The 27,196-nt window shown below is 53.5% G+C and overlaps 11 protein-coding genes across 11 annotated transcripts; 6 read left to right on the plus strand and 5 right to left on the minus strand.

Annotated features, from left to right (window-relative positions):
• Positions 1-67: 67 nt before the first annotated feature.
• BDW47DRAFT_114350 (H/ACA ribonucleoprotein complex subunit GAR1/NAF1) lies at positions 68-1,316 on the minus strand. The gene is made up of 6 exons (XM_024814637.1): positions 1,167-1,316; positions 1,040-1,090; positions 857-957; positions 650-795; positions 560-588; positions 68-503 (listed from the first exon to the last, which is right to left on the minus strand). The coding sequence occupies exons 1-6, from the start codon at positions 1,216-1,218 to the stop codon at positions 250-252; spliced, it is 633 nt and encodes a 210-aa protein (XP_024667237.1). The 5' UTR covers positions 1,219-1,316; the 3' UTR covers positions 68-249.
• A 183-nt stretch (positions 1,317-1,499) lies between these two features.
• Positions 1,500-4,314, plus strand: BDW47DRAFT_114352 (threonine--tRNA ligase THS1). The gene is made up of 6 exons (XM_024814638.1): positions 1,500-1,647; positions 1,716-2,160; positions 2,210-2,474; positions 2,540-3,115; positions 3,166-3,883; positions 3,942-4,314. The coding sequence occupies exons 1-6, from the start codon at positions 1,605-1,607 to the stop codon at positions 4,094-4,096; spliced, it is 2,202 nt and encodes a 733-aa protein (XP_024667238.1). The 5' UTR covers positions 1,500-1,604; the 3' UTR covers positions 4,097-4,314.
• Positions 4,315-4,661: 347 nt separating this feature from the next.
• BDW47DRAFT_114353 (glycosyltransferase family 31 protein) lies at positions 4,662-6,465 on the plus strand (the record flags this gene model as incomplete). Its single annotated transcript, XM_024814639.1, has 1 exon — positions 4,662-6,465. The coding sequence occupies exon 1, from the start codon at positions 5,001-5,003 to the stop codon at positions 6,462-6,464; it is 1,464 nt and encodes a 487-aa protein (XP_024667239.1). The 5' UTR covers positions 4,662-5,000.
• A 456-nt stretch (positions 6,466-6,921) lies between these two features.
• mpkA (mitogen-activated serine/threonine-protein kinase SLT2) lies at positions 6,922-9,258 on the plus strand. The gene is made up of 5 exons (XM_024814640.1): positions 6,922-7,671; positions 7,766-7,898; positions 7,953-8,019; positions 8,086-8,400; positions 8,456-9,258. The coding sequence occupies exons 1-5, from the start codon at positions 7,559-7,561 to the stop codon at positions 9,094-9,096; spliced, it is 1,269 nt and encodes a 422-aa protein (XP_024667240.1). The 5' UTR covers positions 6,922-7,558; the 3' UTR covers positions 9,097-9,258.
• On the plus strand, positions 9,179-9,461 carry BDW47DRAFT_114356 (uncharacterized protein; the record flags this gene model as incomplete). The annotated part of the gene is made up of 1 exon (XM_024814641.1): positions 9,179-9,461. The coding sequence occupies one exon, from the start codon at positions 9,182-9,184 to the stop codon at positions 9,389-9,391; it is 210 nt and encodes a 69-aa protein (XP_024667241.1). The 3' UTR covers positions 9,392-9,461.
• A 269-nt stretch (positions 9,462-9,730) lies between these two features.
• On the minus strand, positions 9,731-12,322 carry BDW47DRAFT_6509 (uncharacterized protein). Its single transcript, XM_024819529.1, has 2 exons — positions 11,968-12,322; positions 9,731-11,848 (listed from the first exon to the last, which is right to left on the minus strand). Exons 1-2 carry the CDS (start codon positions 12,155-12,157, stop codon positions 9,834-9,836), a joined length of 2,205 nt encoding a protein of 734 aa, XP_024667242.1. The 5' UTR covers positions 12,158-12,322; the 3' UTR covers positions 9,731-9,833.
• A 401-nt stretch (positions 12,323-12,723) lies between these two features.
• On the minus strand, positions 12,724-14,344 carry BDW47DRAFT_6503 (metal homeostatis BSD2 family protein). Its single transcript, XM_024819526.1, has 3 exons — positions 14,147-14,344; positions 13,571-14,077; positions 12,724-13,519 (listed from the first exon to the last, which is right to left on the minus strand). The coding sequence occupies exons 1-3, from the start codon at positions 14,168-14,170 to the stop codon at positions 12,941-12,943; spliced, it is 1,110 nt and encodes a 369-aa protein (XP_024667243.1). The 5' UTR covers positions 14,171-14,344; the 3' UTR covers positions 12,724-12,940.
• Positions 14,345-14,504: 160 nt separating this feature from the next.
• Positions 14,505-15,321, plus strand: BDW47DRAFT_114358 (ubiquinol-cytochrome c reductase complex assembly factor 2). Its single transcript, XM_024814642.1, has 2 exons — positions 14,505-14,536; positions 14,699-15,321. Exons 1-2 carry the CDS (start codon positions 14,522-14,524, stop codon positions 15,065-15,067), a joined length of 384 nt encoding a protein of 127 aa, XP_024667244.1. The 5' UTR covers positions 14,505-14,521; the 3' UTR covers positions 15,068-15,321.
• A 100-nt stretch (positions 15,322-15,421) lies between these two features.
• On the minus strand, positions 15,422-17,121 carry BDW47DRAFT_121397 (3-oxoacid CoA-transferase; the record flags this gene model as incomplete). The annotated part of the gene is made up of 3 exons (XM_024815620.1): positions 15,422-15,735; positions 15,802-16,990; positions 17,059-17,121. The coding sequence occupies 3 exons, from the start codon at positions 17,119-17,121 to the stop codon at positions 15,422-15,424; spliced, it is 1,566 nt and encodes a 521-aa protein (XP_024667245.1).
• Positions 17,122-18,113: 992 nt separating this feature from the next.
• Positions 18,114-22,929, minus strand: BDW47DRAFT_130549 (ubiquitin-specific protease UBP2; the record flags this gene model as incomplete). The annotated part of the gene is made up of 10 exons (XM_024817130.1): positions 22,555-22,929; positions 21,721-22,475; positions 21,460-21,667; positions 21,363-21,408; positions 20,907-21,307; positions 20,743-20,831; positions 20,150-20,687; positions 18,991-20,090; positions 18,761-18,932; positions 18,114-18,697 (listed from the first exon to the last, which is right to left on the minus strand). The coding sequence occupies exons 1-10, from the start codon at positions 22,574-22,576 to the stop codon at positions 18,114-18,116; spliced, it is 3,915 nt and encodes a 1,304-aa protein (XP_024667246.1). The 5' UTR covers positions 22,577-22,929.
• Positions 22,930-22,983: 54 nt separating this feature from the next.
• Positions 22,984-24,320, plus strand: BDW47DRAFT_114365 (Tim17/Tim22/Tim23/Pmp24 family protein). Its single transcript, XM_024814643.1, has 4 exons — positions 22,984-23,328; positions 23,397-23,516; positions 23,582-23,776; positions 23,834-24,320. The coding sequence occupies exons 1-4, from the start codon at positions 23,145-23,147 to the stop codon at positions 23,926-23,928; spliced, it is 594 nt and encodes a 197-aa protein (XP_024667247.1). The 5' UTR covers positions 22,984-23,144; the 3' UTR covers positions 23,929-24,320.
• The last annotated feature ends 2,876 nt before the right edge of the window (positions 24,321-27,196 follow it).

Consider the following 27,196-nt stretch of genomic DNA (forward strand, 5'->3'; position numbering starts at 1 on the left):
TGTCTATTGGGGGTCCTATCCATGACTACATTTTTATTTTATAGATTTCCATGTTTATTATAGTCTGTTGAAAGGTGACATCCAATAGTATTTGTTGATCCACTGGCCTGAGGGTATCGACAGGCTTGATGTTTTCTTTCTGTTTTTTTCTTAGGATGCACAAGAATATCGAGACAAAAAGGTTCCTGAAAGAGCTCCCATTTTCCCATAACGCCATAATAAGACAGGACGAAACAAGATAGACACTGTCTAGAAACGTCCACCACGGAAACCACCACCACGGCCACCACCACCACGGCCACCGCCAAAGCCTCCGCCGCGACCACCACCTCCACGGCCGCCAAAGCCACCACCGCCGCCGCGGGAGAAACCACCACCACCACCGCGGGAGAAACCACCGCCGCCACGGGGACCACCACGGCCTCGGGGAGCACCTCCACGGCCACCAAAGCTGCCGCCCCGTCCACCACGGCCACCCGCTGCGGGCTTTCTGACCTTGGATCCTGCATTTGGGTTAGCGGCGAGAAAGAAGTAAGATGACAAACACCCAAGAACGTACCCGGAGGAGGCTTAGGCTTGGGAAGGAACCTATAGTCATGTTATTAGCATATATCCCTTCAAAAAGGGTATTGGAGGGGAAAACACGCACTTCTCCAGAGGAAGGAGCTTATCCCCACCGATGTAGACCTTGTCGCCAGGCTTGAACGAGGTCGCGACGATTCCCTCCTGGGGCTTGATGGTGAAGTACACCTGGTTGATGGGACCGAGGACCTCGTCGACCTTTCCAATGGGGGTCTAGAGCAAAACAGATTAGTTATCAACGACTTTCGAATGCAATCCAAAGATCGGGTCGTACTTTGTTCTCGAGGTAGATCGGAGCGTTGAAGTAAGGAATCTTGGGGTTGATCGACTCGCAGAGCATCTCGCCCTCACAAGCGTGCATGAACGATCCCATCTCTATCCAATGGATCAGATATTAGTCACTGTCTGCCCAAACCCATATTTCCTCCCAAATCCAACTGGTTATAGCGCTATTTACCTAGGACCTGCGCAGGAGGACCGAACGACTGCTGCTGGAAACCTCCCCGACCTGTTCACAAGAAAATTTCGTTAGCTGGGCGTGAACCACCACCAAGATCGACCTGTCGCTGGATTTTCAAACTCACCACCACGAAAGCCGGAGCCACCTCTGGGGCCACCACGACCGCGAAAAGACATGCTGGCGATATGATTGATGCGATCGAGCGGATTGAGATACCGGCCTGAATGGACGGAGAAGTTTTCTTCGGGCTGGTGGGAGGCTCGAAGCGGTAAAGTGTCGCTAGTTCCGACGAGGACAGGATTATGTAAGGGAGGGCGATGGGTTTTTTTTTTTTTTTTTTTTTTTTTACTTTTCCTGAGGCAAGGGCAGTTGGCCGTCATGTGACTCACCGCCTTCGGGCGTTTGCCCAATTTCCGCATTGATTGATCTCCGTGCATTATTGTCGATATAGTAGTAGGTTTGAGTCACCAGTTTGAGTCAATCAGTCATTACCTGCCTTTATAGCCCTGTTCCTCACTCTTCGGACAATTTGATCAATTGACTGTCAATTCTGGCTTCAAATATGGCAGCGGAAGGCCAAAAGGACCTGCCTATCAGGTCGCAAAGTAAGTTCAATGAGACTGCAGAACCCCGCAAAAAAAGTGAGAGCCCCTCCTAATGCCCCTCGCGCCAGGCGACGACTCGCTCCCCGATTTCATTATCGAACGAAACAATCTCTTCGAGGAACTTTGGCAGCAACACCTCGAGGAGACCAAGAACCGAGCGCATCCCGAAATCAACGTCACCCTCGATCTCGGAAATGGTGCTACGTCTTCCGTCCCCGCTAAAGCCTACGAGACCACCCCGGCCCAACTGCTGAAGAATGTGCCCAAGGAACTGAGTGCCACTGTGGTCCTCGCCAAGATCGACAAGAAGGAACTCTGGGATCTGAACCGTCCTCTGGAGGGCGACTGCACCGTCTCTTATGTGCCCTTCGACAACCCCGAGGGTCGGGAGGTTTTCTGGCACTCCAGCGCGCACTGTATGGGTGAGGCCTGCGAGTGCGAATATGGGTGTCTGCTTTCGCACGGTCCGCCCACCCCGCAGGGCTTCTTCTACGACATGGCTATGCCGGAGGGGTACGTTTAAAACGCCGCGAATTTGGGTGTCTATACTAATTTTGGACAGTCGCGTTGTTCGGGAGACCGATTGGAAGTCCTTGGATACCAGGACGCAGAAGGTGTTCAAGGAGAAGCAGAACTTTGACCGCCTGGAGGTGTCGAAAGAGAACCTTCGCAAGATGTTCTCTTACAGCAAGTACAAGCTGCACTACATTGAGAAGTTGGTGACTGGAGAAAAGAGCACCGTCTACCGGTGCGGTACCCTTGTCGATCTGTGCCGTGGACCCCACATCCAGAACACCGGAAAGATCAAGACCTTCAAGATCATGCAGGTATGCAACGCCAAAGGCTTCCATTCCTTTCTGGTGTTTAGAAAGCAGGCTAACTTGCCCTACAGAACTCCTCTGCCTACTTCCTGGGTGATCAATCCAACGACTCCCTGCAGCGTATTCGTGGTGTTGCGTTCCCGGACAAGAAGCTGATGCAAGAGCATCTGAAATTCCTGGAAGAAGCTGAGAAGCGCAACCATGTTAAGCTCGGCCGGGAACAGGAGCTTTTCTTCTTCGACGAGGTCTCTCCGGGCTGTCCTTTCCTCCTGCCCAACGGCACCAAGATCTTCAACGCACTGCAGTCTCTGCTGCGGACGGAGTACCGCAAGCGGGGTTACCAGGAAGTCCAGACCCCCAACATGTACGACGTGGGGATCTGGAAGACTTCTGGTCACTGGGCTCACTACAAGGACGACATGTTCAAGCTGGATGTTGAGAAGAAGGAGTGGGCGCTGAAGCCCATGAACTGCCCGGGACACTTTGTTCTGTTTGGCCACCGGGAGCGCAGCTACCGAGAGTTGCCCCTGCGTATTGCTGATTTCGGCGTCTTGCACCGCAATGAGGCGTCCGGTGCGCTGAGTGGCCTGACGCGGGTGCGCAAGTTCCAGCAGGACGACACCCACATTTTCTGCACGCAAGAGCAGGTATGTATCTACCATCTACCCTGAATGGCCATTCAACTAACTCCCTGTAGATCATGTCGGAGATCGAGGGTCTTTTCGACTTCTTGCAGTCTATCTACGGGCTGTTCGGCTTTACCTTCAAGCTGAAGCTCTCCACCCGCCCTGAGAAGTATCTTGGCGAGCTGGAAACCTGGAACTACGCCGAGGAGCAGCTGAAGAAGGCCATGACGAAGTTCATGGGCGACGACTGGATCATTGACGAGGGTGACGGTGCCTTCTACGGCCCGAAGATCGACATCACCATCGCCGACGCTCTCAAGCGGGAGTTTCAGTGCGCCACCATCCAGCTGGACTACCAGGCGCCGCTCAACTTCAAGCTCGAGTACATGACCAACGAGAAGGCCCAGCCGGGCGCTGCTCAGTCCAAGGAACAGCCCAAGGAACAGCCCAAGGAACAGCCCAAGGAAGGTGAGAACAAGGAGGCGGAGACCAAGGCCGCCGAATTGGCCGCGGGCCGTGCCCGGCCGGTGGTCATCCACCGCGCCATCATCGGCAGCTTCGAGCGGTTCCTGGGTATCCTGATCGAGCACTTTGGCGGTAAGTGGCCGTTCTGGATCAGCCCGCGGCAGATCCTGATCGTGCCGGTCATGCCGGCGGTGAACGACTACGTGGAGGAGCTGCAGACGATCCTGCGGGGGGACAAACTGAACGTCGACATCGACGTCAGTGGCAACACCATGCAGAAGAAGATCCGTACCGGCCAGTTGGCGCAGTACAACTTCATCTTCGGTAAGTTTTGCCATAGAAAATCCGACCGTGGGACTTAATTTACTAACCCTGTCTATAGTGGTCGGCGCTCAGGAGAAGGAGTCCCGCACGGTCAACATCCGCAACCGCGACGATCCGGCCACGCAGAACAAGGGCGTCATGGTGCCGCTGGAGGATGCGCGCGTGAAACTGCGCGCGCTGCGCAAGGAGCGCAAACTGGTCAATTCCCTGTAGATTGTTTGATTGTCTTTGTTTTCTTCTTGTTTATACATCTTACTTTTCTCGATCTAGACTAGATGATCTAGAGCCAAGGGTGAGCCAGTCAGTTCTTTGCTGTATGGACGGGGATCTTCAATCAAGCCAGACAACAAGGAAAAAGATAGTTGTCCATGCATGAGGATATGAAGGAGATGATGTGACGGATTTCTCTGCCGAATCAATGAATATTTTTCTTTCCTTTGTTCTATCTTGCCACGTATGGGGTTTGAACGGTTTATTGTTCCATCTTCGGCCCACGTGGTTGATCCCGGTGGTCAGAGCCATGTGGATAACCCTAATCACTAGGCTTTGTCAAACTCGTGTAGAAGTCCATATCTGGTGATTGTAATTTCAGGAGACAGTAGTAGAATCTCAATACAGTGGGGATGTTCCACGTACAGATTTTATATCAACGATCGATATGTGTACTGCATAAGCGTTTACACAGCGCACTGGTCGCTGCCAACCTAGTGCTGACTAACCAATGTTTATTTGTTTAGCTAGTTTAGTTCTTGGTCCATCTTTCACTTTGGTGGTTTTTAGAAGACGCGGTCAATCTCTGCCAGTGATGAGATAGATCCAATCGTTTAATCCGAAATAGATATCCTGCCCTTGCCAGAGACGAAAGATGGCGAATTCAGGGCAAGCGAAAGAATTAATGATCGACGGGAGGGAACTGAGCCGATCAAACATTCCCACCGTCCCCTTAAAACACCCTGGCTGATCGTTCATCGCAATCAAGGTTCTCCCTGGCAGCAGAATCAATCGTGTTTTTTTAAACTCACCCTCTTTCCTTCACACAGCAGCTTCTACACCTGTAAGCTGACCCCTTCATGAACCTGAGTGTCAGCCTGCAGCGCAAATCAGCCATGTACGGGTCATGATGCAGCAACCTCACCATCATCACCCGCATTTCCTGTCCCAGGTGCGCCAGCCCACCATCCTACGACTCCTTGCCATTGCAGGGGCCTTCGTGTCCGGCTGTGCAATTCTCTTCCTCTTTTCGCGCTCTGGGTCCGCCGACTCTCCCCCGCGATCGAACGTCCACCGTCCGCTGTCGGCCAGCACCGCCAATTACACCTGCTACGTGGATCTGGACCTGCTCCGATCGCACGGGTATAACGGCTCGGTGGAATACTCCCGGCTCGAGATTGCCGTCGCCCCCACCGCGAACTTCACGGGCTACTCCGATGCCCTCGACCTCAAGCTCCCCACCTCCGAGCCCCTCGCCCTCAGCGACGACGACGAGGCCGCTCGCGCACCCCTACCAGACGAGAAGTGCGCGACGACCCTGACGATCCCGGGCCCCCCCGCGCGTCCTCCCCCCGATGCCTCCCACATGACCTTCGGCGTATCGACGTCGCTAGACCGCCTGCTCGAGTCGCTGGACGCGTTCGCGCACTGGGCGGCAGGAACCAACGCGCGGATCATCGCGCTGACGGACGAAGGCGCGAGCTTCACGGACAAGGTGCGCAAGAAGGCGGAGCGGCTAGGCGTGCGGCTCACGCTCATCGAGGCGGACGACGAGCGACTGGACCGGTACTTCACGCTCATCCAGATCCTGTACGAGCAGCGGGAGGAGACGACGGAGTGGGCGGTGCTCATCGACGACGACACCTTCTTCCCGTCGATGCGGAACCTGGTCGACCGGTTCGCGACGTACGATGCCACGAAGCCGCTGTACGTCGGCGGCGTCACGGAGGACCCGAACCAGCTGTACATGGGCAGCTTCATGGCGTACGGGGGTGCCGGCATCTTCCTGTCGATGCCGCTGCTGACGCAGATCTACGCCGAGTTCGACGAGTGCTACGACTTCAAGGGCGCGGGGGACCGCATGATCGCGCGGTGTATCCAGGCGCACACGACGACGAAGCTCACCTGGGACCGGGACCTGCACCAGCTGGACCTGCGGGACGATGCGTCTGGGTTCTACGAGTCCGGGCGCCCGCTGCCGCTGTCGGTCCACCACTGGAAGTCGTGGCACGCGGCGAACATGGTGGGGCTTGGCCGGGTGGCTCGGATCTGCGGCGACGACTGTCTGCTGCGGCGCTGGCGGCTGGCGGACGGGTGGTATCTGATCAACGGGTACTCGGTGGTGCAGTACTCGGAGGGCACGGACGAGGACACGCTGGTGGGGATGGAGCATACATGGCTGGATAGCAAGTACGACGGGTGGGACCCGTTCGGATATAGTCTGGGCCCGGTGCGGAAGAAGGACGAGGGCAAGGTGTCGTATCGGTTGGTGGATGCGGTCGAGGTGGCGGGTGAGGTTCGACAGATGTACGTGCATGAGCCGGGGGAGGGCCCGCCTCGGGTGTTGGAGATAGTATGGAAGGGTGTCTAACTCTCTATCTTTTTCTCTCTATTATTGCATTGACTGTGGGCGTTATGAGTCGCGAAACCATCCGTGAGTATCCAGGAGTATCAAGTAATCGGTATCCTACGGAGTATAGTATCTTGGAATGGATCAGCCGGCTGCCTCAGGCACAGAGTCTAGACCTTTCTTTGTTTTTGACTCTTTTCTTCATCTTCTCTCTTCTCTCTTCTTTCTCTTCTCCTTCTGTTCTTCACTTCCTTCTTTCTTTTGTCTCCTTGATCTATTCTATATCACGCTCACTTCACTGATCCCCACTGTGAGTGTGATGAAGATTGATTAAACCCCATGCAGGATCCATCCCAACTACTGTAACTACTGCACGTCCCACCCACTCCAGGCCCCCCAATCACCTGCAATATATTCCCACCCACATCTAATCCAGGTCTGTCTATTCACTTACTCCTTCCCCCTTTTATCTAGTCCTTTTGGTCATTTCTCGTCCTTTTCGGCTCTTCTCCTTCCGAAACTCTCTTTTCCCTTTTTTTCTCTGTCTCTGGGCTGACTTGACAGCAGCGCACCGATCAGCCGCAACGGAAGATTGACCAGTGCGGGGCTGCGTTCCGTCGATTCTCTCTCTCTTTGCTCGACTGTTCAACTGTTCAACTGTTCTCATCTGCCTAGTCGGTTGCTCCATCGACAGTCGCGTCATCTGAATCAAGTGACAATCGTATATATCTCATTAATTCAAGACACAACCGGAAAAGGAAGAGACCCTCTCTCCTCAAACGCCCCCCTCCAACAAACAAACAAACAAAAAAAAAATCCAAGACAGCAACGGATACCCACCTTTTCCCCCCTCTCCACCCCCCACCAACCCTCGGAGTCTCGCCTGACTGAACATCAAAGCCCCTCCTCTCGTCCTCTTTCTCTCTCTCTCATCTCGTTCTTATTATCCGACTCCACCTTTTCCGACCTCGACTTTTCTTCTTTCTTTCTTCTTCTTTCTTCCCTCCTTTCTCTCTCTCGCTCTCTCTCTCTCTCCCTCCTTCGCTCTCTATTCCCCTCCAGTTTCCTTTTCTCGTCCACTCTTCGTCGATCGTTCTCGGCTCTCTCCGATCGCAATGGCCGATTTACAAGGTCGGAAGGTCTTCAAGGTCTTCAACCAGGATTTCGTCGTCGATGAGCGCTACAACGTCACCAAGGAGTTGGGTCAGGGTGCCTACGGGATCGTTTGGTACGTCACATCTACTGTCCTTCGGTGTTGACCGCGACGTCAGTGGCAGTCGCATAACCACCGTTGAGCCAGCGCTCATCTCATTCTTCCATAGTGCCGCCCAGAACATTCAGACCGGTGATGGCGTTGCCATCAAGAAGGTCACCAATGTCTTTAGCAAGAAGATCTTGGCCAAACGCGCCTTGAGAGAAATCAAGCTCCTCCAGCACTTCCGTGGCCACCGCAACGTAGGTCGTCCCGCTTCCCACTTACGCCGCATGTCGAATTAACGGGTGGGGTAGATTACGTGCCTCTACGATATGGATATTCCCCGACCTGACAACTTCAATGAGACGTACTTGTATGAAGGTGAGGAGCTCCCGATGTCTACCTACCTACCTACCTACCCATCCACTAATTCGATGCCGTAACCAGAACTGATGGAGTGCGATCTGGCCGCCATCATCCGTTCCGGACAGCCCTTGACCGACGCCCACTTCCAATCCTTCGTCTACCAGATCCTCTGCGGTCTGAAGTACATCCACTCGGCGAATGTCCTCCACCGAGATCTCAAACCCGGAAACTTGCTGGTCAATGCGGACTGCGAGCTCAAGATCTGCGACTTCGGTCTGGCTCGTGGGTTCTCGATCGATCCGGAGGAGAATGCGGGATACATGACTGAATATGTCGCGACGCGGTGGTACCGGGCCCCGGAGATCATGTTGAGCTTCCAGAGCTACACGAAAGCCAGTACGTCACCTTCCCCCCCCGCTCCTTTCTCCGCTTGTCCTGCTAACGTCCCCAGTCGATGTGTGGTCCGTGGGCTGCATTCTGGCCGAACTGCTCGGCGGCCGCCCCTTCTTCAAGGGCCGCGACTACGTGGATCAGCTCAACCAGATCCTGCACTACCTCGGCACCCCCAACGAGGAGACCCTGAGCCGCATCGGCTCTCCCCGAGCCCAAGACTACGTGCGCAACCTGCCCTACATGCCCAAGATCCCCTTCCAGCGCCTCTTCCCCAACGCCAACCCAGACGCCCTCGACCTCCTCGACCGCATGCTCGCCTTCGACCCGACCTCCCGCATGTCCGTCGAAGACGCCCTGGAGCACCCCTACCTGCACATCTGGCACGACGCCTCCGACGAGCCCAACTGCCCCACAACCTTCGACTTCCACTTCGAAGTCGTCGAAGACGTCGGCGAGATGCGACGCATGATCTACGACGAGGTGGTCTCCTTCCGCGCCACCGTCCGCCAGCAGGCGCAGGCGCAGGCCGCCGCCCAGCAGCAGCAGATGGCCCAGCAGACCAACGTCCCCATCCCCGAGAACCACCAGCAGGGCGGATGGAAGCACGAGGAGCCCAAGCCGCAGGAAGCGCTGGCCGCAAGCGGTGGACCCCCCAACGATCTGGAATCGTCGCTGCAGCGCGGGATGGATGTGCAATAGATGCTATCTGCTATATGCTATATAGTTTTGACTTTGTTTTGATTCTTTGATTGCTTCATCTGCTGTTTTGTGATTTCTAGCTCTCATGGATGCTGGTGTCCTGTCATTTTTGTTTTTATTCATTCACATCTTTTTTGTTGTTGTTGTTGCTGTTGCTGTTGCTGTTGTTGTTGTTGTTCCTGTTGCCGTGTCAAAAGAATCAGTGTATCTGTTCTATATATCCATCTTCCGTATAACCGGGAGGTCTGTATACTGGATCAAGTCAGCCAAGCGAGTAGTGCGAATGTCAGATTGATAGATAGAGTATAGGATTGTATATACTTCTTTAGCCATCTAACTCAAATATAACCATGCAGTGATGCTAGCAGTCATGTAGGGTAGGTATGTATGTGGGTAGTAGGTCGGTCAACATGGCATTCTGGCCAAGGCACTAAAACTAGGTATGGTAGATAGGTAGGTAACTGATATACATCGTACACATCTACTTGCTAGATCAAATACTTACTGTAGACTACCTACCTACCTACCTACCTACCTACTTACTATCATATCATATCAAGTCAAGCCCAGGTACAGGATGAAAAAGATAGATTGGATATAAAATACTCAATGGAACAATCAATCAATCAATCAACCAATCAATCAATCATTTGAAAAAAAGGAAAGAAAAGTAAACCAAATGCAATGCTAATAGATACCATAAAACGTTCATCAAAAACAGGGGGAAAAGGGGGGCATCAATAGTAATACCCCCTCCACCAAACAGCCATACAAGCCGCGACGACCAAATCCAGCATCTTGATGCCCTCGTCCTCGATGACCAGTTTTCCCAGTTTGGCGCTCTTCCCGCGCATGCCGCCGCCTGCGTTTTCTCTTGCGAGCGATAGGTCGAGGCGGTCTTCGCTGGGGAAGCGGCGGATGGGGTGGCCCTGGCCCTGGCCCTGGCCCTGGTTGGGGTTCTGGGCGATGGGGCCTGGGGATGGGGATGGGGCGGGACGACGGCGGGGGAGGGGTGGTGGGGGTGGACCGTCGCTGTCGGTGCTGCTTGTGGAGGATTTGCGGAAGTGAGGTTTGTGGCGTTGGCTGGGTGGGCCGTGGGTTGGGTCGTGTGAGGTGGTGCTGCTTCGAGAGCGTGGGCGGTTGGAGAAGTTGTGGGGGTTGAGGAAGTGGGCGAACGAGCTGCGTTTCGAGGCCTGTGAGGTCGTGGTTGTGGTAGGGGGCATGCCGGAGACTGGAGGGCCGGATGCTGCAGGTGCTGTGCCGGATGGGTTGAAGACCGGTTCGTTAAAGGTCGGGGTCTGGCTGAGGGTGAAAGGTGAGAGGTGCGATGAGCCCGGTTGGTGAGCGAGATGTCCTGCCTGAAATGGCGTGTTGAATCTGATCTCGGCCACTGTGACGGCGGGATTCTCCATGCCGTTGGGTCCCTGGCCCTGTCCTGGCATCGGGATCATGTGTTTGCATTTCAGGGTGCGACCGTTGACGCTCGTCAAGAACGTGCAGTTGCCGTTCCACGGAGAGGTAAAGGTGTAGTACCCGCTTTTGAGCTTCTGTCCCCCGATACTGCACCTGGAGGGACTGCCGGCCCTCCCTCCAACGGGGACGGTGTCTTGGGAGGAGCGGTTGCCGGGCATGTCGAGGGAGCCCCGCGCATCGTCTGGGAGGAAGGGTCTGGAGACACACAGCTTGCGTTGGAATTTAAGTGGCTTCGCTGGGTCCGGAGTCGGGTTCGTGGATTCCTTGGGTTCAGCGGCTTGCGAAGGTTGAAGAGACGGCGGAGGCTGGCCGCCCGCTTTGAGATTGGACAGGTTCAGCCCCAGGCTGGCCAGGTCGAGTGGTTCGTTTTGCGCCAGGAATCGGTTGTATCCTGGTGTGGACACCTCAATGTCAATGGCACTGCCGTCCATGCGGGGAGTCGACATGGTCGCAACATTCCACTGTATTCCATGCGTCGGGTCGCGACGGATCAGCGTAATGTGGAAACCTGGTCGCGGTCGAGCCACGGCGGGTGGTGGTCTGTGATCGTAAGGCTGTCGGACCGGGGATTGATGCGCATTTCGAGTCGGAGATCCCATACGAGAATGAGATGGACTCTCGTGGGCCGAATGGGGTCGCGCGTGTATGTTCCTTGACTCGTGGCCATGATGTCCATCGGTTAGGGCTTTGTAATGATCTTTCCAGCCTTCCATCCCGTTGCTATTCATCTCGGCTAATGCGCTCCAGCGATTGGGCATGCTGGGGGGCTGATACAACGGTGCCTCGTCGGGGACCGGAGGGAGCGGTCGTCGCGAGGGTGGATTTGGATTCCTCGAGTGCGGCGCATCCTCGATTGGTCTCTGTTCGCGACCGGAGGCAAGTCCTGGCCCAGAGGCAGTCGGAGGAAGTTCGTGCACCGGGGGTGCCACCAACGGGTTGGGCTGGACGAAATCCTCGAGTCCCTGCGATGCTTTGGATGGACGAACCGGCAGGGGCGGCGGGGGAGGGTCGAAATCCGCATTGGAGGGAGGGTTCTCCTCCGCTGCGACCGGTTTGCGCCGGACCTGATTCATTTGCGCGAACTTCTGCGGCAGATCTATGTCCTCATCTCCCATCCTCTCCTTGCGCAGCCTGGCCTCTTCTTCGCGCTCCTCCGCGTACTCCTGGAGCAGGGCATCGTCGTCGGGGGTGGCTACATGTAGGTAGTAGAGGGAGGCGTTGATCGCTTCGGCGGACACGCTGGCTTTTGTCGGGGGTTTGAGAGGGGAGAGGAAGACATCTGTGGTGGTGGTAAACAGGTCAGTGATCAAATGAGTAGACAGAACTCCGATGGATGAATTCTCCGAATGCTGCCCGCGTGGGAGGGGTTGGTCACGGTCGCATACACCAAGCACTTACCTTTACTACCAGGAACCCGGACGATGTACAAGGACAGCGGGTCCAACCTGGTCTGAGTGGGATTGCGTGGGTACGCAGGCGGGTTCGACGCGATGGCGGTGATCGAGGACAGTGATCGGGCCTCGATGGGACCGCGGGGGAGACCCGAGACGGCGGGATCGGTCTCCGCGGTGACGTCGACCCTGGCCATGGCGACCGTAGATCAACAGGGGTAGTCAGGACCAGGGGGGACTCGATGACGAAGTGAAGCGAAAATGGAGAGAAATGGTGGAGAGGACGAGAAGACAAACAAACAAGGGCGGAAAGGCGCGGCAAGGGTCATTGACAGAGGAAGAGTTGAGTTGACTTCCTCTGACGGAGGGGCTTTCGTGGCGATGAAGCCAGGGCTGAGCCAAGGCTGGGAATCCACCAACAACGAATCGAGGCGGGTTGTACGAGGCCCTAAAAAATCAAATCAGATCAAGCCAACATCAGCATTAGAACACCCTGGCCCAACACGAGAAGATATTTCTGTTGGGGAGTCAAACAGCGTTGCCTGAAATGATCATCTTGGGTGGCGATGGACGGAACGAATGGGAGCAATCAATTCTTTCACATTGGTATCTCGCAGCAACAACAATAATAATGAAAATAGAACAAAAAGAAACGCAGTATATCCAGTAGTTACATGATAAAATCACGGTGGTGTGGTGGTGATGATGATGCTGACAGGGAATCACCAAGAGAATATTATCGAATAAGAAAGAAAAAAATAAGCCCATTGTCCATCCGTTCCTCCAAGAAAGCGACCAAACACATGAAGAAAAAGCAGATCATGAATAAAAAAAAATAGAAAAAAAAGGGAAATAACAATGAATGGAAAATAATGAACGAAAAACTCCGTAGCTCCAGAGCTCCTAAGCTAGACCCTCCTCATCCACAGAAGTCGACAGATCCAGATCGGTTTCCGACTGTGCGATACGACTGTGGGAACTCACACAACGGTCTCGGATCGTTCGCCCTCCGCGATGATCGGGACGTTGAGTCCGCGCTCTGGGCTCTGCAAGACCAGCTGCTCGTGACGGCGAGCCCGTAGAAAATCACTGATGGCCCGGATCAAGATAAACCAACCGACAATCATCAAGACGTAGGAGATCCATTCGCTCGTGGAGATGCCGGACGGCGCACCACCCCCAGCCCCGCCATCCCCTCGGCCGTTCACCGAGTCCGGGTCGAAGGTGTGGCTGTTGGGGTCCGGCGGCGTCACATAATCTGCGTCACCATCCTCGCCCTGAGGGTCGCTGCCCCCCTTCATATAAAACCCATATTGCACCAGGGTCAGGCCGAGACCCGCCCGGCTGCCGTTCTTCGCGGCGTGTGTGGTGTGCAGGAGGTAGGTCAGGAGGAAGCCGACCAGCTGGAAGGACATGGAAATCATGGCATTCCAGACAAACGAGAAGACGGATCCGACCGGTAAGCCGTCCACAAATACCTCGTCGGACGAGAATCCGGGTGCCAGGATCGTCGTCTCCCAATAAGGCGGAGTCGCATCGGCGGCTGCTTCTTCATATGACTATCCCGACCGTCAGCAGAGAGCCTTCTATTGGGTAAAAGAGATACATACGGGAGGCAGATCTTCGCTCTTCTCACCCCGTTCGGGCTTGGCCGCCAGGTTCGCAAAGACGCCGTCATTGGACGAGGTGACGACCCGGTTGGCAGATGAACCGGTCGACCCCAGGAATGGCAACATCGTCGGTCTCCGTAAAATTCCCGAACTCTGCGATCCACCCGACTGTGACTGTTGCTGTTCGCTGTTGCCGCCCGACGATGAGGCAACAGGTATATTGGTGCTGAGGGTATCCGCCACCGGTCGGGAGTCGGGCTGGGCCCGCATTAAGCGCTGACGATCATCGGGCTCGTGGTCGGAATCGGAGTCGCTGCTGTCATCGAACGCATCCGCCAGAGTCTGGTCGGCATTCGATCGGTTGGGGTCATCGTGGAGGAGGCGTCTGGAGGAGAAGGAGGAGGATCGAGAGCGGAAGGAAGGCGGGGGCGAAGAGGGAGTCTGGTCTGGTCGCAAGGGAATGGAGGATTGGGAATTCGGATCTTCGTCGACCTCGTGGGGATTGACCTGATTAGTGTTAGACGAATTCAGACGTATCCTATACCATATCGCAGAATCAGAATTAGAGAGGCATACCCGTTGGTACCGCTGCGAACTCATGACGAGACGAGCGGGAGGCGACCAGTCCGGCAAGGGATCCGCGAGGTTTGAGCAAAAGGAGAGAGCCGACCACAGTGGATCACAGACAAAAGAAAGGGAAGAGAAAGGACGAAATCAAAAAAGGAAAAAGAGGGAGTGAGGGTGACGATGAAAGAGGATGATGGGAAAGAGAGAGACAGGAGGATGATGGAGAGGGAAGGGAAGAATGAAGTGAGCCGGATGGGCTGCCTGGGGCACCTCTGACCAATCCGCCGCAGATCCCGTGATGACGGTTAGATTCTTATCTATCTCGGTATCTCTCTTGAGCTTCACTTGATATCATTCAAGTCAATCATCCTCACCCACTTCAACATGTCTAAACCAACAGTATGTCTCCTTCTTTCTTCTAAATACATCCTCTCTCTATCCATACCCATCCATCCGTCCCTTCCTCCATACCCACTATACCCTTCAACGCCCCCAATACCTTTTATACCCTCCAACGCCCCCAATCCCCCAATCAATCAATCCACCAACTAACAACCCCAGAACCGAATCACCCACCTCCTCACCCACTGGCCAACCGACCACGTCCGTCCGGCCTCCGTCTCCGTCCAATCCTTCCTCCAGTCCCGCCTCCCCCAATCACAACAACCTCAATCCGCCACCTCCCCCCCATCGCAAACCACAACATCCACGACAACTCCCCCCCCAATCTCCGAATCCTCCCTCAACGCCCTGTCCTCCCTCCTCGAAGACCGCTACGTCCGTCGCTACCCCGTCCCCCCGCGCGTGCGCCGCCCCGCCAGTAACCCAGACCACTACGATGACCTCGTGCGCGAGTTCGACGAGGCGCCTAATCGCGACTGGTGGGGGCGGTTGGGGAAGAAGGTGAAGGGGCTGTTTCGGTTTACTTAGGGGGTGTGCTCTTTCTTCAGTTTTACTGCTGAGAGGAAGAGGGGGAGGAGGAGAGATCGGGAGGTGTATACTATGTTATGTTAGGGATTGGGTTGGGGCTTGGTTGGGTGTATTACTATTGTTGTAATTGTGATTTATTGGGGGGGAGAAAAGAGTAATTTTTGATGTTAGGAGAGTTATAGTACTGTGTGTACGATACGACACCCTGAATTGGAATTGATAAATTAATGAAAAAAGATATATCTTGTTCACAATTATTTGTGCACCAGGTTATAAGTATATACCAACTAAATCAAGCCAAATGCTAACCATGCAAGCATGCAAGAGAAAAAATCAACAACAAAAAGCAAGAAACTACAGCATCGGTTTCACATCCTCAGCAACCTGAAACGGCGCCTCGGTCTTACTCCGCACTTCATCAACCGTCACCCCATCCGCCAGCTCCACGAGCGTCAAGCCCGAGGTGAAGTCAACGTCGAACACACACAGGTCGGTGATGATGCGGCTGACGCACGTCTTGCCCGTCAGCGGGAACTCGCACTGCTTGACAATCTTCGGGTTGCCCTTCTTGTCGGTGTGCTCCATCGTCACGACGACCTTGGTCGAGGTCGGGTTCGACACTAGGTCCATGGCGCCGCCGAAGCCCTTGATTTTGCCGGGGAGCATCCCTGTCATTTTGTGTTAGTGAGACAGTTCTTGATATCGGGAGTTGAGGAAGGTAGAGGGAAATATACAGTTAGCCAGATCACCTCGCGCGCTCACTTGCATGGCGCCCAGAATCGTCAGATCAATACGGCCCGAGCGGATCATGCCAAACGATTCGTCGCTGCCAAAGCAAGCCGCGCCAGGCAGCAGCGTGACCGTCTCCTTGCCCGCGTTGATCAGATCCGGGTCCTCCTGGCCCTTCTTGGGGTAGGGACCGAGGCCCAGGATACCGTTCTCAGACTGCAACTGCACCTCGACGGAGGGGTCGACGAAGTTCGGCGCGAGCATGGGCATGCCGATTCCCAGGTTAGCGTACATGCCGTTCTTGAACTCCTTGGCGGCGCGGCGCACGATGCGCTCGCGCTTGGAGGCCGTGTCGCCCTTGCCCAGCGCGGCGGCGGCGTCAGCGCTCTCGGCCTCGTCCTTGGCGAAGGTGTACTTCTCGATGTTCTTGGGCGCGGTGCTCTGCACGACGCGCTTGACGTAGATGCCGGGGAGGTGGATAGCGGCGGGCTCGATCTCGCCAGGCTCGACGATGTGCTCGGCCTCGACGATGGTCATCTTAGCGTTGCGGCCCATGGCACCATTGAAGTTCGCCGCTGAGTAGCGGAACTGGCAGTTGCCGAGCTTGTCGGCCTTGTAGGCCTTGACGAAGGCGTAGTCGCCCTTGATAGCCTCCTCCATGACGTAGCTCTTCTTGTCGAAGACTTTCACGTCGCGCGGCTCGCCGTACAGCGCCACCGTGCCGTCGGGGTTGTGCTTCAGCGGCAGCTCGCCCGTCTGCACGACCGTACCCAGCGCCGCGGGCGTGTAGAAGGCCGGAATGCCCGCGCCGCCGGAGCGACACCGCTCGGCGAGCGTACCCTGGGGTGTCAGCTCGAGCTCGATCTCGCCGGTCAGGTACATGCGCTCGAAGGTCTTATTCTCGCCGACGTAGCTGGCGATCATCTTGCGGATCTGCTTCGACTGCAGGAGAAGACCGAGGCCGGCTCCGTCGACTCCCGCGTTGTTGCTGACGACCGTCAAGCCCGTGATTGACTCTTTGGCGCGCACCGCATTGATCAGCGTGTCGGGCACACCGGACAGACCGAATCCGCCCGCCAGCAGGGTCGAATTGGACTTCATGTCCTTGATCGCGACATCTGCGGACGAGAACACCTTGTTGATTTCAGGTCGACGGACGCTACTGGAGAAGGCCCGCGCCAGGAAGCGTTGATGCTGAACAGGGTCATGTCAGTCGTTTCCCCTCATTTCTTTCTTGGAGTATCCAAGGACATGTAACACACCTTGCTCGGATCAGCAGAAAACTGCCTCGCAAACCGCAAACACGTCGCCACTTGAGAAGGCATACTGAACGTGACTCAAGTATGGGATTTGAAGATGCAAAATAGTTCAAATCCTCCCAATAATGCAGCTCAACACCACAGTTTTAATACAGTTCCAACTAGATGTTTGAAATATGAAACACACATCCGTGGAAAAATACAAGATGTCAGTGAGGAGAAAGAAACCAACCCGTCTATAAATCCGGGGGAGAAAGCGAAACAGCGGTTTGACGCGGAGTTGCGGAAAGTAACCGGCTGAGTCCCCGGAATCTTCCCCGCACTTGCCTGCAGCTGCTTATGTAATCACTACAATGAACCATCGTTCGTGTGGATAATTGTGTAGGATTGGTCTATCTGTGTCAATGGTTCTGTTTCTTGCTTCTCAAGCACTAGGAGAGACCCATAATGGCTTGCAAGTGAGGTATGGATGCCTGGATCCACTGCCGATATCGACTCCCGATTGCAAACTGTGGCTGACTGGCTGCCGCTTTCCGATCCGATCCGCGGCCCGCCTGCGGTCACGTGTATACATATAGTCTCAATGGTATCCAGGATTCTATCTCGCCAGTACTCCGTATAAGAAGATGGTATGTAAATTGTGATGGACTCATAGTGATATGTATTCATAAACATCATCGGCAGTCGTGATGGTATCAACAAGTATCTACAACAGCAATGTAGTAGTCATAAGTTCCGCCCAAGCGTAAAACCAGAGCCGAACATCATTATTCATATCCCAGCAAGCCCACTCCGATACCGCAAGGTGAGCAAACCACCTGGGAGAGAGAATGAACATGCGAATGCTTTCAAATGTGCAGGGGCAATGTCAACTTTTCCCTATTCTGATCGTTTGTCACGTCACGGTAGATGGTGAGCACCCCAAAGGGGACCGTCCGTTCAAGGTCCGGCTCACCCCAAGTTCCGATCGATCGGACCGGAACTCACCCCCCAGTCCACACTCTTCCGCTTCAGAGGGTTCGGAGGGGCAGCCAGCATTGGTGATTTCGTCTCAGGGCCTACCACTGTACACGAGGCCTGTTAGTGTCACTGCTCTGCCTTCCAGTATTTGTCCAGCTGCTTTCGGCGTTGACGGTCTTCGTCTCCGGATCTCCCATGTGGGTGTCATCTGCCGTACCTGATGCCCCTTTGCCGGCCCAGGCCGCATCGTATGGCGGGGGGTTCATGTCCGTATCCTCCGTGGGGGCCGGCGGTCCCCCGCCGGTCGCGGTAACCCCTTCCATGGCATGGCTATCGGACTGATGGGAGGCGTTGGGCGGAGTGTCAACCATCTCTCGGCAGACGGGACTGGCAAGACGATCCTTCATGGTATCGTTGACGTAGACGAGGAAGTACGGGGTCGGGGGGTTCTGGCGGTCTTGACTCTTGAAGATCTCGTCAAGGTTTTGGACCTCGGTCACGTATTCGTCGTTGTACTTGCGCCAGATGTCTTGCTTGAAGTCGTAAATGTAGATGTAATAGTGACCAAAGGAAACGGTACCGGAGTGGACGAAGACCGCAAACAGCCGATAGGCCAGGTGCTTGAAATCAACAAACTGGCTGGATATCATGGTCTGCGTGTTCTGAATCTCGTGCTCAATGTCTGCACCCAGTTAGCATACCGTCCGCCCAGTAACCACATCGTGGACAGGCGAGGATGTCTTACATTTAATTTCCGCCCTCGCGATTTGGGAAAGTTGGCCGAGTTCGGGCATTAACTCGGGGTTGATGTCGATGGCATCTTGCGTACTTTCGGGGCTTTCTTTCATAGAGTTGAGGTCTTCTAGAACCTCCTTGGCAGTATCGAACAGAGTGGGCAGGTCAAGACCATCGGATTCCTGAAGCAGCAGTTAGAGATAAGTTTTTGTCTTTCTTTTAGGGTATGGGAATCCGCACATTTTTCCGCAGCAGCTGTTCCCGGCGAGCTTCAAGTTCTTTCAATTTGCTCTTCCATTGCCAGCATTGCTGGCGCCGTTGCATGATTTCCGACTGCGTAGAAGTGTCCATGTATCGGTCTAGGTAGATAGTCTCCTTCAGATCCAGGTGGTGCGTGGATTTGAATGATCGTTTCGTTGTCGGATCAAACTGGACCCGTTGCACTTGGATCTGCAGGACAGGGGGCAGTTTGCTGATGGCGCCAAATTGCTCTGCCACGGTGTTCTCGACATTGACATTCTGGATGTCAAAGGCTCCATCTATGGCCGCATAGATATCACGAGACCCGGTTGCCACGTCGACCTTGATATCGCACCATCGTTCATCCTTCGAACGCGTGTTCTCTCCAGAAAGAATGTACGACCTTGTTTGTCCGTAAAACAGATCTTTCACAAGGTCGACTTGTTCGCCATCGGGTGCGATCGAAGTCGGCCGGATCGCACATTGACTTTGGAAAAGCACATTGTTGATGACTTCCGTTACATCCTGCTGGGCTCCGATCTCCACTTCTTCGATGAGCTGCTTTTGGGGGTCAAGCTGCAGTGTCGGGCGTGGAGGCACCGGCGGCGGCTGATCAGGGAGTGCAGGCATCTGCTCCGTCGCCGACGGCTGAGATGAGGGGGATACTTCCTCTGCCGCTTTTGGGGTGGGCTCAGACTGAACGTCAGTCATGACCGTGTCGGCAGCTGGTGCTTCATTCTCCTTGTCATCGTTTTTGGCAAGAGGGGCTGCGTTTTTGGGACCGTCCGCGACCAATGTTGCTTCGCTGTCCCCGTCGCTCGTTGCTGAACGCTGAAACCTTTCGACTCCTAAAGGCACAAGATCTTTGGGTTCACTGCCGGTGGTGGCTGTCTGCGGAGGCCCCTGTGGTCCCAAAATCGGCAATCCGTTAATCTCTCCAATAGCAGCAGGCTGACTAGCAGAGATGGTCGAGCGGCGACGGATGGCGGCTTCATTCGACGGGCTAATCAACGTCAACCGTGCCAATTCCCGGCCCGGCGTGACGAAGGATTTGGGCGAGGTCATCATGTCTTGAAATAGGATTCGAAGTTCACGAAGGACTGGGCGTAGGAAGTCAGTAACTTGGCGACATGCATAGGTCAAGTGATACGGTGCTTACATCTCTGGGAGCGCTCCACCTCCTTCTTCGACACTTTGCGAGACCCTACCTTCTTTGAGAAATCCTCGTCATCGCCCAGCTCCATCCGATAATTCTCAAAGTCCAGGACCATGTTGCGGAATGGTTGCACTGAATAATAAAACTGCAGCAGGCTGTTTAAGTAACAAGTGTTGCCAATATTGTGCAATCCCACGGGCCATTGCGACATGTTGCGGTCCGGCTTGTCTGCCGAGCCCGAAATCATACTGCGGAGCATAGGGCTTTCTTTGTCATTTGCGATTAGGCTCAAGGCTTGGTTGTATGTTTCAACTTGTGCAGGAGCTTCATTCACGCAGATAGTGTATGCCGCCATGATTGCGCTCTCATCGACAGTGCGGTCTGGAATCTGAAGAAGACGATATGCATCGGCAACATCCATCTGACCAGCAGTCGTTTCGCCAGTCTGAAGGAAGTGCTTGAGGGCTTGTGAATTTCGTGACTCTGCAATAAGCTCGATGGCTCGCCGAGCGAGATCTCTGCTTGTAGGACTGTCATTGATCTGGGAGAAAGTCAGTCAAGAGATCCATCTGCGATACGGTCTGCCTATCCTGTACCTTGGTGGTATACATGGTCATGACGAAATCATCAGGCGTATCGCTGCTGACCCCGAGGTATACCTGAGCTTGTTCCGCAGTGGCCACCCCTATAGCGCCGGTCAGCATTTCAGAAACAAAGGTGGTATCTGGCCCGACAGGGGCAGATGTAGAAAGAGACATACGGTCTTCTGCTGCTGACTTGATTCGCTCGCTCCTTCTGCTGTCACCTATCCTCCACAATTGCCGGCGAACTTCGGTCTCCTGGGAACTAGTGGTAGCTCCCAAGAAGGCATAAAATTTCCCGATAATGTTCTCCTCGGTGAGCCACGCGTCATCATGTTGGAGTCCGAAATACTTGTAAGCAGAGGCGATGTCGTCATCGGTATATTTCCCTTCTGCGTAAGCAAGTTGTACAGCCTGGTCGATAACACTCCCATCATCCCCTCCTCTTAAATGGCCAATAGACCTTAAACATTGAAGATAGAGAGAGGTTCTTTCCGGATCCACGGATATCTGGCGATTGAAGGCTTCGATGATCGCAGCTGAGGACATGTCTTCGACGACACCCAGGTCTTCATAATAGCTATATTTTGGTCAATTTTGTTTCCTCTTGACAATGGTTCAACAGGGGAACGAACGGTCCGGATGCCATTTGAAATTCACTCGACCGCGGTGACGGTGGATCTAGATACTAGGTTAGGATTGCAGTTCACAGGTGGCAAACCATGGACATACAGTTATAAGCATCAAGTGCACCAAGCAAGCTCTCTAGAGCTGGGGTATAGGAATCTTTAATCTGGTTTCCTTTCTTCTCCATCAATGGCCGCTGGTCTATGAGTGCGCAGAGTTCATGGATAACATCGTCAAGGAATATCTTCTGCTGATCGCGGTAAGGAAACTCCGCCCAAGCGCTCGGCCGAGGGGGTTCCCAGAATTCCCTGTCCTATGCAAGTCATCAGTAACATTGTGGCCAGGGTAAGCACTGAGACGCCATACCTTGACACTGAACCCCAGGGATTCTAGCAGTTCTTTACATGGCTGCCCTTCGGTGCCGAAACATGACATAAACCGCTTATTGGTCGCTTTGATTGACTTGTTCTGCTGCGGGTCGTGGAGAGCATTACTGAGGTAGGTGCGCAGAGTGAGGAGGACGGCGATCGGTTGAGGTGCACCAATCCCTTCCATGTGTTCGGAATACGCCGCAACAGCTTCCTCCGCACGCGTTTTCAACAATTCCGGATCGGTCAAGAGTTGCACCGATCGGTGGTCTAAAACAGGAGAGGTCACCCGTACCGTGACTGCGGCGGGACAGGTGAAGTAAGAACATCCATAATTGAAGGTCTCCGCGGTCTGTCCTTTGGAAGTGATCTCTTCTGGGGATGGCCCGCCTTTGTGTCTCCCTGAGTTGTAAACCAAGTGATGGATATGATCGGAAGGAAACTGGCCGGAGTGACCGATTCCCGGATTTGAGGTCACCTTCACCTCCAGGTGATATCGGCACTTGTAGCAGAATGCGGACACCCTGGTTGGGGCCCCGGAGCTGCCCTTCTGATCCGCTTTTTGTAGGAAACTTTGAGCGGTCTTAAGCCTATAATCGTGGTGACATGTTGACGGGGAACTGTATTCGCGCGGTCCATGGTAGTCTCCAGGAAAAACCGGAGGGACGTCTGCAAGTAGATTGCGGCCGCTGCTTGGGGGATGAGCCGGGTCGTAGTCGCGGATGTCTTGGACAAGCCGCGGGGCAGTCTTGCCTGAACAGGGTATCTCCGGGTTAGATTCCATCATCACCAATGTGTTGTATGCCATGGGGGAAACCCTTATCGCACGTACCTGACCTCTGAAGCGACGACATGGATCGGTACCTCTGAGCTCAGTTCACAAGAGTCAGAGGACCAAACCACAGAATCCAGGCGGGATCTACAATGATTTAAAAACCGACATCCAATATCAGTCCAACCGGTCTTTCCCGTAATGGTGTTATATGTCTCAAATCAACCTTCAATAGAACCAGTCAAGCTCGAAGGTAGCAGCAGACTGGCAAATCAATGGTGGGGAGTGGGAGCGGGCGGCAAGCTGGGGGCGTGTTTAATTCAACAACCCCACCCTACAGCGATGATGTCTGGTCGCAAGACGTGGCAAAAGCCTTAGGTAACAATATATAAAGAAGAGAGAAAGAAGGACAAAGCGAGCTTGCAATGAGGAATAAAAACCATCAGTCGAGAATGACTAGAAGCGCATGACCATGTCTTCTTTCCTCCCGGCGGTCATTGCATGAAGCTCCACGGGAAGCCGGGGTAGGCGGTGTGCGTTGGCAGAAAGTACGACGTCCCAAATTCGATCGGAAACGTCCTCGACCGCGAACCTACTCGCTCTCTATACGCAATCAAGTCGAGTTATTTCTCACCCAGCCATCCGCCACCATGGCCACACACACGGAGGAGCACACCTATCACCCCAAGCCTACTGTTCAGAGGGCATTGAAGACGTCCATGCTGACAGCTGGCGCGGGTCTCTTTGCTTCGGCCGTCCAGAACACCCTCACCCGGAAGAATGTTGGACCCTTTGGTGTGTTCGTTCGTAGCGGCAGCACCATTGGAGTTTTCGGTATGCGAACAACTGGGGACGGAGATGCTTGGATATTTGTGCCTGTGGCTGACCCCGCTTCATTCTAGCCGCCATGGGAGGTACCTACGAGTTCGCGAAGAACGCATCGGCCAACCTGCGGGAGACGGACGACCACTGGAACGTCGCAATTGGCGGTTTCTTCTCTGGTGCGATTCTGGGACTAAAGGGTTCGTCAATTTCACCTTGTTTGTTGTCTCTCAATTGCTGGATATTCAGTCTAACCGTTCTGCAGCCCGCTCCTTCCCCGCTCTTCTGGGATACGGTGCCGCCCTGGCCGCCTCCATGGGCGCCTTCGAGTTCACGGGCGGATCGCTGTGGGGTTACAACAGGGGAAGCACAGAGGATGAGTTTGATCGTCGGCAACAGCTCCGGAAGGCCTACCGGACTTCCGGGGAGGAGACCGTTGCTCAATTGGGCGAGGGACGCGGTAAGTCTATTTGCGTCGACCATGTAATTGATGTGACGCCTTGCTGACATGTTCCAGGCGTCTACGGCCCCGGATATGCGGAGCGACGACGAGAGAGAATCAAGGAGGCGTATGGCATCGATGTTCCCACAACTCAGGCCCCGGCCTCATGAATATAATCCGGTCTGAAATCATGTTCTTCCGTTCTGCCCGTTTCCCGTCCGTCTCTTTTGTGTAAAACCACCCTTATATCATGTCAATTGCCATTCCGCGGCATAACTACCAATAAAGATTTCTTTTTTTTTTTCTCTCTCCTTAGTATTCCTCCATACACGGTCAGGCATGGCGGAGCATGGGTCAAGTGCCAGTACATCTCCCAAACATACGCACAATTTATCTACAATTCCCAAAAGAAAAAGGAGACCTGGCCTGTCCCATAGCAGCACAGTGCAAACTCGGTGAACGACGGCTTTCACAATCTGATCGCAGTACGTCAGAGTATCTGCGAGGGGGAGAGTGGACCATCTGCAGGCCAGTAGCAAGGACTTGGTGGGTATGATTAGGGGTCTGGCTGTGCGTTTTGACCGCGTCTATGTTCCTGTAAGAGATAGCTATGATGCAGATATCTATTCTAATTTACTGGAGTCGGTCAAGACCTTCCACCATGATCTACACCTCCCAGCGTTGCTGATACCGTTGGAATCCAGGTGGGTGCTCCCGCCAATCAGGGGTCGCGGTTATCAAATCATCGGTGATGAGTAAGCCCGACATTGTTATTGTTGCCTCAGGCACAATATCCCCAAGGACTCCGTACTCCGTACTCGTATAGATTGAAGCAGGAGCTACCCTTGTGAGAAATGTTTGAGATATATTCCGTACATGGCATATATTAATTACCCACCTTGTACGGAGTATAGTGCAAACCCATTACCCCGGGCCAGCGACAACAACCCCAGAGTTTACCTAACCAACCAATCTAATTTGATTCTCCAGAGGGCACTTCATAGGCTCGGTCAATCTATTGGGCCCGATTATTCAAGGACGCAGGGGAATGGAGCACATATGATATCACCTGCTGGTAGGGGTAAATCTCGGGTGTTAATTTCAGATGGAAGAGCCCATTGATCGATCTATGAATGGATTAGGACATCCAGCATTCATCGTCTCCAGACCCAGACATTGAAGGGTGAGGGATGTGGATGTGGATGTGGATGTGGTTCTGAAAGCCGGGTCTACTCTGGAGTCAAAAACACAATGATGATGCGCTTGACTTTCGGCTGGGATGGGGCCAAGACAAGGAGGCTGCCCTGGGAAATCTATCCACGGATCGCAATGGCTTCTTCAGGTCGATGGTATCATTATCATGGGTTGGTTCCCTACCCGACATGCCCGGGATGACGTTCGATCTTGAATAAGATGTGCGGACAAAGAGCATCGTGAGCTGAATCATGGAAACCTAAATATATCCATCCATCGCCATTGTCAACTGAACTGGGGCTTGAGCCCTCCCCTGATACTATTCGACATAATCCTGTGAGGCATGGTGGTTACCTAGTTGATCGGCGTTCGAAGAAAGATGAACAGTGCATGACGTTGAGAATCTTGGTATTCCCAAAGAGGAAAAAGTGCCACTGTCAATCAAACGAACGCTTCTCCTTTTTCTTACTAACGGTATTAGCTTATTTTACTATTTTATTATTAATTTGGGGGGGAAGAACAAGTCGCCACTGGGCTGGAAAGCAAAAAAAAGACAGGAGGGGAAAAGGGGGACTCCATCGAAGACGAGCAGAACGATTTGTGCCGACGCTAGAAGGATGATTTACTCGATGATGAGGACTTGGGGGATCCATCCATCCATTCCTTGAACCCAGAGCAATGGATGATTGGATTGGATTGGATTGGAATGGAATGGATCCTCCATGGGTCCGACTCCTCGCCCCAGTTCTTTTCAGTCTCCCGCCAAGACGCCTCCACAGCCACATAGTTTTTTTATTACGGGTGGTAATAATGGAGGGCTTCGGTACTTATGCAGGTTCTACCTTATACTGGTCTTGTTGTGCTTTGCCTATACTTGTACTTGTACTTGTGCTTGTGCTTGTACAGTACTGGGACATGCTTGCACAGCCTAACGTCCAGTTTGCTGCTGGCTGGTGCCCAAGGGGCTGTGATGAACGACGCGGTGGCTAGGCATGTCTACCTAGTACGGGGTCTTACAGCATATCAATACCTGCTACCAGGTATAACTAGCCACCTCTGTAACTAGAGATCGAGAATATTGCAAGCAATGGTTACTATTCATTGCTATAATTAACTACAACGTGTAGGTAATAAGGATAAAACATCATTTCCTTTAGATTATCCCACGCCAGAATCATTCAGTATGACAAACTAGTAGCAGTTAGTGAGCATCCTAATTATACCACCTTGTAAGAAACAATCCAGAAAAGGGGGGGAGACGTTGTAAAATACATTCTATCAATACATGCCCGGTTTCGGTACTCCTGCCACCGGCTTCTCACCTATCGAGCACTAGAGAAATACCAATCTAGATATGACTTCTACTCTTTTACTATCCTATCTATCTGTATAGCTCATTTGCAACTGAACTCACTCTCGACCATTGATTCCAATCGTGAAGAATCACAACAACCATTAGAAACTGCCCACTTCTCTCCCGGAGATTCCGTTCCATCGGAAGTCATTGGTGATCCGTCCTACCGTCGCATCCCAGAGCTTAAAGGGTTAAGCTGGCGTAGACGTCATCCGCAAGCGTCAGTCCAGTGGTTATCACCAAATCCAAGGATCGATCTCCTCTACCCCTCATCAAATGCTCCTCTTTATCTGGTTCGATCGCTCTTGAAGAGAGAAAACTTCTCCTCTATCCATTGTTTTGTCTTCTCTTCCTCTTTAACCATCAACCCGCGGAGATATCCCCCCTATACCTCCCTCCCTCTCTCTCTCTCTCTCTCTCTCTCTCTTGATCCTCCCTATATCATTTTAGTGGCTCTTAGACCGGTGGGGCTACAAGATTAACCCTCCCCGAGACTTGTCCACGATCGGCTCCTGGATCGTTTTCTTCCATAACCATACGGTAATCTCCTATAGTGGTCGGGTGGGAGGTAGTCCTATCCTATACTACTGTCTATCTATCTATCTATCTATTACGACAGCCACTCAGTGGGTGACGACTACTGCAATTAAGGAGTCGACATTCTGTCTAGTCCCCTCCGCAACACCAGTCGAGACACAGCTCTCGGATCTTGTTCGCTGGGTGACCAGCTAACAGCTCCAGCTGGAAGGAACTACATCAGTACATCAACTAAATCAACTAAATTAGGCCTGGTTTTCTCCGATCGGAATCAGGTCTGGAATCGTCCTTTTTCTAACCGTCTCCTTTTTTTATTATTATTATTATCATTTTCCCTTTTTTTTTTTTTTTTT

Source organism: Aspergillus candidus (assembly GCF_002847045.1).
Source record: "Aspergillus candidus strain CBS 102.13 unplaced genomic scaffold BDW47scaffold_102, whole genome shotgun sequence".
NCBI lineage: Eukaryota > Fungi > Ascomycota > Eurotiomycetes > Eurotiales > Aspergillaceae > Aspergillus > Aspergillus candidus.

Excerpts from the sequence above, each read along its gene's own strand:
- BDW47DRAFT_114350 (XM_024814637.1), bottom strand. The coding sequence starts at position 1,218 with ATGTCTTTTCGCGGTCGTGGTGGCCCCAGAGGTGGCTCCGGCTTTCGT. Across the intron at positions 1,091-1,166 it reads TGGCTCCGGCTTTCGTGGTG|GTCGGGGAGGTTTCCAGCAG; the intron begins GTGAGTTTGAAA and ends TCTTGTGAACAG. Across the intron at positions 504-559 it reads CAAGCCTAAGCCTCCTCCGG|GATCCAAGGTCAGAAAGCCC; the intron begins GTACGTTCTTGG and ends ACCCAAATGCAG.
- BDW47DRAFT_114352 (XM_024814638.1), top strand. The coding sequence starts at position 1,605 with ATGGCAGCGGAAGGCCAAAAGGACCTGCCTATCAGGTCGCAAA. Across the intron at positions 1,648-1,715 it reads CCTGCCTATCAGGTCGCAAA|GCGACGACTCGCTCCCCGAT; the intron begins GTAAGTTCAATG and ends CCCTCGCGCCAG. Across the intron at positions 2,475-2,539 it reads AGACCTTCAAGATCATGCAG|AACTCCTCTGCCTACTTCCT; the intron begins GTATGCAACGCC and ends CTTGCCCTACAG.
- mpkA (XM_024814640.1), top strand. The coding sequence starts at position 7,559 with ATGGCCGATTTACAAGGTCGGAAGGTCTTCAAGGTCTTCAACCAGGAT. Across the intron at positions 7,672-7,765 it reads GGTGCCTACGGGATCGTTTG|TGCCGCCCAGAACATTCAGA; the intron begins GTACGTCACATC and ends ATTCTTCCATAG. Across the intron at positions 8,020-8,085 it reads TGAGACGTACTTGTATGAAG|AACTGATGGAGTGCGATCTG; the intron begins GTGAGGAGCTCC and ends TGCCGTAACCAG.
- BDW47DRAFT_6509 (XM_024819529.1), bottom strand. The coding sequence starts at position 12,157 with ATGGCCAGGGTCGACGTCACCGCGGAGACCGATCCCGCCGTCTCGGGT. Across the intron at positions 11,849-11,967 it reads CCGGGTTCCTGGTAGTAAAG|ATGTCTTCCTCTCCCCTCTC; the intron begins GTAAGTGCTTGG and ends CCACCACCACAG.
- BDW47DRAFT_6503 (XM_024819526.1), bottom strand. The coding sequence starts at position 14,170 with ATGAGTTCGCAGCGGTACCAACGG. Across the intron at positions 14,078-14,146 it reads GTTCGCAGCGGTACCAACGG|GTCAATCCCCACGAGGTCGA; the intron begins GTATGCCTCTCT and ends AACACTAATCAG. Across the intron at positions 13,520-13,570 it reads AGAGCGAAGATCTGCCTCCC|TCATATGAAGAAGCAGCCGC; the intron begins GTATGTATCTCT and ends CGGTCGGGATAG.
- BDW47DRAFT_114365 (XM_024814643.1), top strand. The coding sequence starts at position 23,145 with ATGGCCACACACACGGAGGAGCACACCTATCACCCCAAGCCTACTGTT. Across the intron at positions 23,329-23,396 it reads CAGCACCATTGGAGTTTTCG|CCGCCATGGGAGGTACCTAC; the intron begins GTATGCGAACAA and ends GCTTCATTCTAG. Across the intron at positions 23,777-23,833 it reads TCAATTGGGCGAGGGACGCG|GCGTCTACGGCCCCGGATAT; the intron begins GTAAGTCTATTT and ends GACATGTTCCAG.